The 9,633-nt window shown below is 43.6% G+C and overlaps 1 protein-coding gene across 2 annotated transcripts; it reads left to right on the top strand.

The window, feature by feature from the left end:
* Positions 1 to 265: 265 nt before the first annotated feature.
* On the top strand, positions 266 to 8,973 carry dpysl5a (dihydropyrimidinase like 5a). Of its 2 annotated transcripts, XM_089004092.1 has the most exons (13): positions 271 to 641; positions 2,562 to 2,838; positions 3,252 to 3,410; positions 3,568 to 3,747; positions 3,983 to 4,051; positions 4,172 to 4,216; positions 4,319 to 4,394; positions 5,017 to 5,173; positions 5,469 to 5,610; positions 5,689 to 5,831; positions 5,891 to 6,098; positions 6,986 to 7,154; positions 7,217 to 8,973. In XM_089004092.1, the coding sequence occupies exons 2-13, from the start codon at positions 2,578 to 2,580 to the stop codon at positions 7,300 to 7,302; spliced, it is 1,695 nt and encodes a 564-aa protein (XP_088860218.1). In that variant the 5' UTR covers positions 271 to 641; positions 2,562 to 2,577; the 3' UTR covers positions 7,303 to 8,973. The 2 variants fall into 2 exon arrangements, with proteins under 2 accessions (XP_088860219.1, XP_088860218.1); XM_089004093.1 differs by lacking the exons at positions 6,986 to 7,154; positions 7,217 to 8,973 and adding an exon at positions 6,336 to 6,509 and having other exon boundaries at positions 266 to 641.
* Positions 8,974 to 9,633: the final 660 nt, after the last annotated feature.

The following is a 9,633-nucleotide window of genomic DNA, read 5'->3' as shown; positions in this document are numbered from 1 at the left end:
TCAAAGAATTGTTTGTGGAACTCTCTTCGACATATTATCTTAAGCGTTCAATTACGGTGAAATCAAACGTTGGTGTTCATCCAATATGGCGGCGGCGTCAACGTAAGACGCACCACTCAACGAGGCATCTTGAGCGTCTTCTGTCTATTACTTGGCAATTTCCGCTTTTGGCCGCGCCCCTTGGCGCCTCCAATTGGTTGCTGAGGCGACCATCTTCGCTGGAAGCAGTCAGATTTTGACGAACAAAATCGGAAGCCATCGCAGAGACAAGACAGTGAAGACGATAAAATCAAATTGCGTGATATATGTTTTCCATATTCTACTTAAATAACGTGATTTGTTGCGTAAATTGTCATTTTGTTAGACGTAGTAATACGCATATTTAATGTATTTGTCTCTCGTCGCGGCCAGGTAATCGAGTCATATATTTTTTTTATTTTGAAAGTTCCTAGAGGAAACAATAGTATCGCGTCACGTCCACGCCAATTTCGCGTAAATCTGCTGGTCCCGCACCGGCCGGCAAAGGCATCCATCTGCAAATTGTGAGTTTGCCTCCCGGCCAAGTGTCGCATTGTGTGAGCGTGTGGAAGGAAACCGAGGAGTCGAACGCAAAGTGCTGCATCTGCACAGCCGGAAATCAGGTAGGCAATAGGCGAGGGCGGCTTCCTCCCTCGGCTGCACCCGCCCGGTAGATGCGGATCCTCCCAAGACGAGAGAGGAAATTTGATTTGAGAACCATTTGGGCGAGGCTACGCGTCTTCGGCTTCTCGCCCCCGGAGGAGCACAACGACTACCCCCGGGGTTGTTTTTGGCTGATAACGGGGTCTGTTTGGGGTCGTTTAAGGGTGCCGAAGCCGGGTTAGGAGGAAGAAGAAGAAGGAGAAGGAGGAGGAGGAGAGGGGAGACGCTGAGGCGTTGCTCGGTCGGCTTTGATAAGCTGTCTGACGTACGCCGATTTCTTTGTTTATCATTTCAACCGCATTTTTAAATCACAGCGACGATGAAAGTTTAAGAAAAAGCTCGAACACGTGCGGGAAAAAATATATAACGCAATGAAAAGAAATCCTTGGCACATTATCATGATGAATGATTCGGTGGTTTTTGTTGTTTTTTTGTTGGTCAATGCACCCCCAACGGCAAAAGTAAAAGGGAAGCGCCCCGTTACGCATGGGCGTCATTCATACGCAGAGTAATACGAATACCACTTCTGATTTATTTTTACATTCAATTTTTGAATTATGGTTAAAAAAACAACAACAACAACTTGGGTTTTGTGACTCTTTGATGTACTCATGTTTGAAGTTGGAGACACTGGGCCTCGGTGTGCTTTTTCAAGGGGAATATAGACTTCCATTTTGTAATTTATAGCACAGGTGTCAAAGTGAAGGCCCGGGGGCCAAACGTGGCCCGCCATATCATTTTATTCGGCCCGCGAAAGCAAATCAAGCTGGTCAAGTGACATGATGCTTGCGAAAGACCGAACCAAAATTTCAAATTGTCGCATGTAACGGTCATTATTTCTGACTTTAAATTTAAAAAGTAGTTCTTCATTAATTTGTTGTGCATTTTGTATGTAGTATGTGGAAATGGGATTAAACATTGTAATAATAAGAATAATTACAATCACAAAACCCAAGTTGATTTTGCAAACCATAATTTAAAAATTGAAGCTAAAAATAAATCAGAACAAATAATAATAATAATAATAATAATTATTATTATTAATCCATTTCATTTCTAAGCGCCTTTCAAAACTGTCAAGGTCACTACAGTCACAGGATGAGCCGCGGCAGCCACATGCGCCAGCGTTCACTCAACCTATCTATTTGCTGGCTATCTAGCGAGCTATCTATTTGCTATCTCCTCGCTATCTAGCTCGACATCTGGCTCGCTAGCTGTTAGCTTTCTAGCTATCTAGCTGGCTATCTATTAGCTAGCTATCTATTAGCTAGTTAGCTGGCTGGCTAGCTTCCTATATATTTTTGAGTACAACCCCCCCAAGAGGAAACTTTAACTACAATGTGGCCCGTGGCAAAAAATGACCGACGCTTTTACTTTATGAGCACAACTTTTGAACCAAATGACCCGCACCATTTTTGGCCTATCATCCATGTTCACAATAAAAAAAAAACAGATTAAAATGATTTCTTTTTTATTTTCACCTGATGTATCCCTCGCAATATGTATCCTGCTGAAGAAGACGACGCGCTGTAACCACGGGAGAAAAAATTCCATTGTTCTATTCGAGGGGGGTGTGTGAAAAATAGACCCGTTGTTGTATTCTCGTTGAAGAAGATAGACTTTGTTGTGTTTGCGTGGAGGGGCAAAAAAAAAATAGACTTTTTGTGGCGTCAGCGTTTGAGCTCACGTCAGCGTCGAGGCGGCGACTGACACCGCTGGCCACCCGCCCGCTCCGCCGACACATTGAAATTTCAGCCCGGCAACTCTCGGCTCGGCTCGGCTCGACTCATCGCCGCTCGCTCTCTCCGTGCGCTCTTCATATTTCGCAATCCGATCCGATTGAGATTTGAGTCCACGATCGGGGTGTGTGTTCCCCGCAGAAGCAAAGCCAAAGCCATGACCACCAACGCCAGCACGGCGCGCATCCTGATCAAGGGCGGCAAGGTGGTGAACGACGACTGCACGCAGGAGGCCGACGTCTACATCGAGAACGGCCTGATCCGGCAGGTGGGCAAGGAGCTGATGATCCCCGGCGGGGCCAAGGTGCTGGACGCCTCCGGGAAACTGGTCATGCCCGGCGGCATCGACACCAGCGTCCACCTGGAGGAGACCTTCATGAACGCCACCACCGCCGACGACTTCTACAGTGGCACCAAGGTGAGTGCCGCCGGATGACAAATTCTCTCACCGGGATATTTATTCATTTATCTAGATTTATTTATCTATATTTAGTTATTTAGTTATCTTTATTTATTTATTTCTCTATTTATCTATATTTATTTATCTATATTTATTTATCTATTTATCTATATTTATTTATCTATATTTATTTATATTTATTTATTTCTATGTATCTATATTTATCTATATTTATGTATTTATATGTATTTATTTATTTATATTTATTCATCTATATTTATTTATCTATATTTATATTTAATCTATTTATCTATTTATTTATTTATCTATATTTATCAATATTTATTTATTTATTGATTGATTGATTTATTTGTGTATTTATTGATTTATTTGTGTATTTATTTATTTCTTTATATCTATTTTCCCTCCAGGCGGCCTTAGCCGGAGGTACCACCATGGTGCTAGCGCACGTTCTAGCGGACAAGAATGAGTCTCTGTTGGAGGCCTACGAGCAGTGCCGTCGCTCGGCCGACGGCAAAAGCTGCTGCGACTACTCGTTGCACGTCGGGGTCACCTGGTGGGGTCCCAAGGTAGGCCGCCATCTGCAATCCTTCGCTAACCATCGGCGGAGGGCCGCACGATCCTCTCTGCGCCCATTTAGCATTCGGTTGCACTCTCTACTACACAGTTGTCAACGCGATGCTCACCATGGAATCTCCCCCTCCTCTACCTCCAACCTCCCCGCAGGTGCGCGCCGAGATGGAGAAGCTAGTGAGGGAGAAAGGCGTGAATTCCTTCCAGATGTTCATGGCCTACAAGGACGTGTTCATGCTGAGGGACGACGAGCTCTTCCAAGCCCTGCAGCACTGCAAGGACATCGGCGCCATTGCCAGAGTCCACGCGGAGAACGGCCAACTGGTGGCTGAGGTCCGAGACAAAACTTTGCTCCGTCTGGCTAACTCTTAGCTAAAGTTTAGGCCTCCTAAATGCACTCGATGTTGTGGCGAACGACGCAAAAGTCAGGTTTTGATACTTTTTGGGTAAGAGCTTTCAGGATCCGGGTCCCAACCCTGACAGAAGAATGCTTATTTGTAAAGAACCCCGTAGCTTAGCCTTAGCTTCATGTTAATGCTAACACGTAATGGCTTTGTCCCCACCCTAGGGTGCTAAGGAAGTCCTGGAACTGGGCATCACTGGTCCGGAGGGCATTGAGATCAGCAGACCCGAAGAGGTAGAAAAACCCCAATTGCCGCTAAACGACAGTTCACGTGTTCTCACGGAGTCACGCGTGATCTCATCATCATCATGTTTGTTTGTTTGTTTGTTTGTTTGTTTGTTTGTTTTTCCACAGTTGGAGGCGGAGGCGACCCACAGGGCGATCACCGTCGCCAACCGGGTGAGGGGGAAATCGGGCAAAATAGAAAGAAATACGCTGACGATGATCACGGTCCAAAAATTAGCCGTCACTCACCAGGTTTGGCTTTTCTTTCCCGTTTAGGCCCGCTGCCCAATCTATCTGGTAAATGTGTCCAGCATGGCGGCGGGGGACGTGGTAGCCACGGCCAAAATGCAAGGTGACAACCTTTAAGTGCGTTCAAGATAGTGGACGTGTAACCACAGTGCAAGCCAGTAGCTAGCTGGCTCACAAGCAGATAGCTACTGGCTCTCAATCAGCTATCGAGCTCGCAAGCAGCTAGCTAGCTCACTCGCAAGTAGCTAGATCACAAGCAGCTAGCTATCTATCTCGCAAATAGATCACTAGCTCGTATCTGGTTAGCTTGTAAGCATCTGGCTAGCTCGCAAGTAGATAGCTAGCTCGCAAGCACCGAGCTAGCTCACTCGCAAGTAGCTAGCTAGCCAGCTAGCTCTTAAGCAACTAGTTGGCTAGCTCAAAAGCAGCTATCTAGCTATCGAGCTCGCAAGCAGCGAGCTAGCTCGCTCGCAAGCAGCGAGCTAGCTCGCTCGCAAGTAGCTAGCTAGCCAGCTAGCTCTTAAGCAACTAGTTGGCTAGCTCGAAAGCAGCTATCTAGCTCTCGAGCTCGTAAGCATCTGGCTAGCTCGCAAGCAGATAGCTAGCTCATAAGCAGCCCTATTATTTGAATATGCGGATCCGTTTGCAGTTAGCGTCACCACCATATTTGAGTCCCATGGACGGATAAGAAATCCCTTGAATAAAGCGTACGCTGTGTAACACAGGGAAGGTGGTCCAGGGGGAGACCACCACGGCCCACGCAGTCCTCAACGGGGCGCCGTACTACCATCCGGACTGGTCCTACGCGGCGGCTCACGTCACCGTGCCGCCGCTGCGCCTGGAGCCCAACACGCCCAATTACCTCATGAGCTTGCTGGGAAAGTAAGGATGTCCCTCCGCAAAAGAGTATTGACTGACAATCGGGTCACTTTTTGGGTTCTTTTCAAAGAACTGAATCGCTAGCTTTCAAGATGGAAGCAGTTTTCTTCCGTCAGTCTGAATGGCCCGTGGTGGCCCTCTCAGGTTATTCTCAGAACTGCATCAGATTCCTTGGAAGGTGCCCGGGCGGTCCAACTTGGATCCAATGTTCCACATCAGTTTGCGCGTGGCCTACCCAAAGCCCGAGTCCGTCCAGATCTTCGTAAATTGACGCTAGCGTAACCTCGCCTCCTTTCAGCGACACTCTGAATGCCGTCGGCTCCGACCACCGTCCCTTCACCGCCAAGCAGAAAGCCGTGGGTAAAGACGACTTCGCCAAGATCCCCCACGGGGTCCCGGGCATTCAGGACCGCATGAGCGTCATCTGGGAGAAAGGGGTGGTACGTGCGATCCCACTCCGGAAGCCAAAAACTCTTCTTCTAAGTCGCCCGACGTCACCCTCGATCGACCCTTTGCAGATCGGAGGAAAGCTCGACGAGAATCGCTTCGTTGCGGTTACGAGCTCCAACGCGGCCAAGATCTACAACCTTTATCCCAGAAAGGGCAGGATCGTCCCGGGAGCCGATGCCGACGTGGTGGTCTGGGATCCCGAGGGCTCCAAGTACGATTACTTGACCGACGCCGGCTTTTCCTTTCTCCAAACCTCTCGTCTGTCATCAGGGTCATCTCGGTGGAAAACCAGGTGCAGGGTGGCGATGTGAACCTCTACGAAGGCCTTCGCTGCCACGGCGTGCCCTTGGTCACCATCAGCCGAGGTCGGCTGGTCTACGAGAACGGCATGTTTACGTGCGCCGAGGGCTCGGGGAACTTCTGCCCTCTGAGGACTTTCCCGGATTATCTTTACAAGAAGATGGTTCGGCGGGAAAAGGTACCGCAGAGGAACCCTTTGACGCAAAATAGATTTTCGCCCGTACAGACATGTGACGGGACCTCATTTTGCAGTCGTCACCAAACCGTGACCCACTTTGACCAACGCGGTCTTATCTCAACTTACGAACATCTCTTCGTACGAAATTTTCAAGTTACGAATGAAAATATTGCCTCTAGTTACAAAAGACATTTCAAGATACGAACTTACAAAAATACAATACGGCTTGTTACTCAGAGTTTCCTGAACGCAACATATTTATGGCTGCTCTACCATTGGCTATTATCGAGCTTTATCCTGGCATCCCATTGGCTCAGAGGGACCTCTACCAAACGTGTCTACTGGGGTAGGTTGATAGAAATGTGTCATATTGTTACCTATTTGGCTGCATTTTAACGCTTCATAAAACAATTGTGTCTAAATGTTGGAATGGATTAGGGCATTTACATGGAAAACGCGTCTCAATTTGCAACATTTCTCTTCCAAACGTGTCTAAGGAGGTAAATAGACAGAATTGTGTCGTATTCGTACAGATGTTGCTGCATTTTAATGCTTCATGAAACATTTATATCTGATTGTTGGACTTCTTGGAACGGATTAGGGCATTTACATGGAAAACGCGTCTCAATTTGCAACATTTCTCTTCCAAACGTGTCTAAGGAGGTAAATAGACAGAATTGTGTCGTATTCGTACAGATGTTGCTGCATTTTAATGCTTCATGAAACATTTATATCTGATTGTTGGACTTCTTGGAACGGATTAGGGCATTTACATGGAAAACGCGTCTCAATTTACAACATTTCTTCCTGAACCAATTATTTTCATATGTAGAGGTGACAACTTTGTAGCAACAGTGTAAAAAGCATATTGCAATGCATCCTAACAGGCTCAGGCAGCCAAGCGAGTGGAGCGCGAGCCATACACAGGAGACGTGGTGGCGCTGGCGAACGGCGGAAAGAGGGACGGACCCACTTCGGATCTGGACACCCCGACGCGACCGTGCACCCGTCACGGCGGCGTGCGAGACCTCCAGGAGTCCAGCTTCAGCCTATCCGGTGGGGACGCCGCATCCTCCATTTCAACGCGTGGCCAAAATTGACCAAAGCTGCTTTCGCAGGTGCCCAAATCGACGACAAGATTCCCAAAAGATCCTCGGCCAGGATCCTGGCGCCGCCCGGCGGGAGGTCCAGCGGGATTTGGTAGAGGCTGAAAACACCCGAGAGCCGACGATATCCGGCGCGGGAAGTTCCCGATCCGAGCAAATCAAGCTGCTACTTAACTCGTTCACTGCCAGACGATGTGCAAAAATGTGTCCACTGCCGTGCCAGGGTTTTTGTCATTGTCAATCCAATTCCAGGACCCACACAATATTGACTTTTAGGACGACATCAACATTCAACGCAGCGTAAAAAAAACATCGACTCTCTTCTTTCATCAGAAAAAAAAGAATTAATTCCTAAGTTATACGAGTCTGGCGTGATCTAAGCTTGAAATACATACATATTGGTTTATATAGTGCTTTAACAATAGCTAACATGGGGAAAAAAGGGAAATCCCGCCCCTTTGTGGATGGGAAAAACATGGCCAGCGCTTTATCGGCACCCAAGCATGAAAAGACAAAATCCAAACTAATTCGCGAATGGTGCTCTATGTCATATTTTCAATTCCACAATAAATTTGTGAATGGCAGTGAATGAGTTAAATAGTAGGGCTAAAAGAAGGTCAGGTTTATTTTAATTTTTTCTGGTTAACTAAATCCAGTTTCGTCGTTTATTTTTCATATTTATTTTTGGGGGACGATAATTTTTTGTTATTCTTAGAAGCTTATTGTTGTCATATGGTTACATTTCAGATTTATTTTTGGGGTGTTTTTTTTTTTATTTTATTGTTGTCATACAGTTAAATTTCATATTTATTTTTGTTGTGATGTTTTTTTTTAAATGTTATTTTGTCATACGATTCAATTTTATATTTACTTTTTGGGGTGATTTTTTTTTTTAGAATGTTATTGTTGTCATCCGATTCAATTTCATTTTATGGGATGATTTTATTTATTTATTTATTTATTTATTTTTAGAATTTTATTGTCATGCTGTTAGATTTCATATTTATTTTTGGGGTGATATTTTTTCTTTTACCGTAACAATGTTATTGTTGTCATCTGATTCAATTTCGTATTTATTTTTGGGGGATTTTTTTTTACTTTTAGAATGTTTTTGTTGTCCTCCGATTAAATTTCATATTTATTTTTTGGGGGTGATTATTATTATTATTTATTTATTTTATTATTATTATTTATTATTATTATTATTTTAGAATGTTATTGTTGTCATCTGATTAAATTTCATATTTATTTTTTGGGGTGATTTTATTTATTTATTTATTTTAGAATAGAATTTCATTGTGTCATACGGTTAAATTTCATATTTATTTTTGGATGATCTTTTTTTCGATTACTGTAACAATGTTATTGTTGTCATCCGATTCAATTTCGTATTTATTTTTGGGGGGGATTTTTTTTTTTTACTTTTAAAATGTTATTGTTGTCATCAGGTTAAATTTCATATTTATTTTTAATTTCATATTTATTTTTTTGAATGATTTTTTTTCTTACTTTTAGAATATTTTTGTTATCCTCCGATTCAGTTTCATGTTTATTTTTTTGGGGAGATTTTTTTTTTACTTTTAGAATTATACTGTTGTCATATGTTTAAATTTCATCTTTATTTTTGGGGCGCTAATTTTTTTTACCTTTAAGAATGTTATTCTATTTATTATTATTTTTTTGGGGCGATTGTTTTTTTTTTGGAATGTTATCGTCGTCATACATCGAAATGTGTTTTATTTTTTGATGTTTTTTTTTTTTTTACCAAACTCAAAAGAGTGGTGCTGATCATCGCAGTCACTTTGTATGTTTTTTCTCTTTCCTTTCTCGCAGCGTCTGTTACATTATTTGAGTGAAAATAAATAAAGAGTGGAATGTCCTGAGTGCCGTGTTGCCGATGATTGCGCCCAAATTCATCCCACATTCTGTATAAAAAAAAAAAAAAAAAATGGGAAAAGTTGGGCTGCTGACTAAAATGTCAAAGAATTATTGCTAAATGTAGATTTTCTTTTTCCCTCACTGAATAAACGTACTTGAATCAAAGGTTGAATTTTCTTCTTTTGTCACCGTGTCGCTTCAAAATAAGTCGGACAAAAAAAATGAATTTATTAGAAGATAAATTACACATTTATGTGGCAGTCAATATGGACGGTGGCATATAATTTCTGTGATATATTTTTTTGGGGGGGTCGGGACTTTAGCAAGCATGATGGAATTTCACAAGTTTGCTTTTGCGAGCCGAATAAAAGGATGTGGCGGGCCAGATTTGGCCCCCCGGGCCTTAACTTGGACACCAGTGACGGTTAATATGTGAGGGTAGTGACCTCAAGTGGACAAACAAAAATACACCCACCTCACATGCATTTATTGTCGCGTGATTAACTCAAATAATTAAATGAATATATGATTGATGGGGTTATGGATTTGTT

This window comes from Hippocampus bargibanti, linkage group LG09 (genome assembly GCF_051943395.1).
Source record: "Hippocampus bargibanti isolate YZ-2025 linkage group LG09, ASM5194339v1, whole genome shotgun sequence".
Lineage (NCBI taxonomy): Eukaryota > Metazoa > Chordata > Actinopteri > Syngnathiformes > Syngnathidae > Hippocampus > Hippocampus bargibanti.
This window is presented reverse-complemented; position numbering and strand designations above follow the sequence as displayed.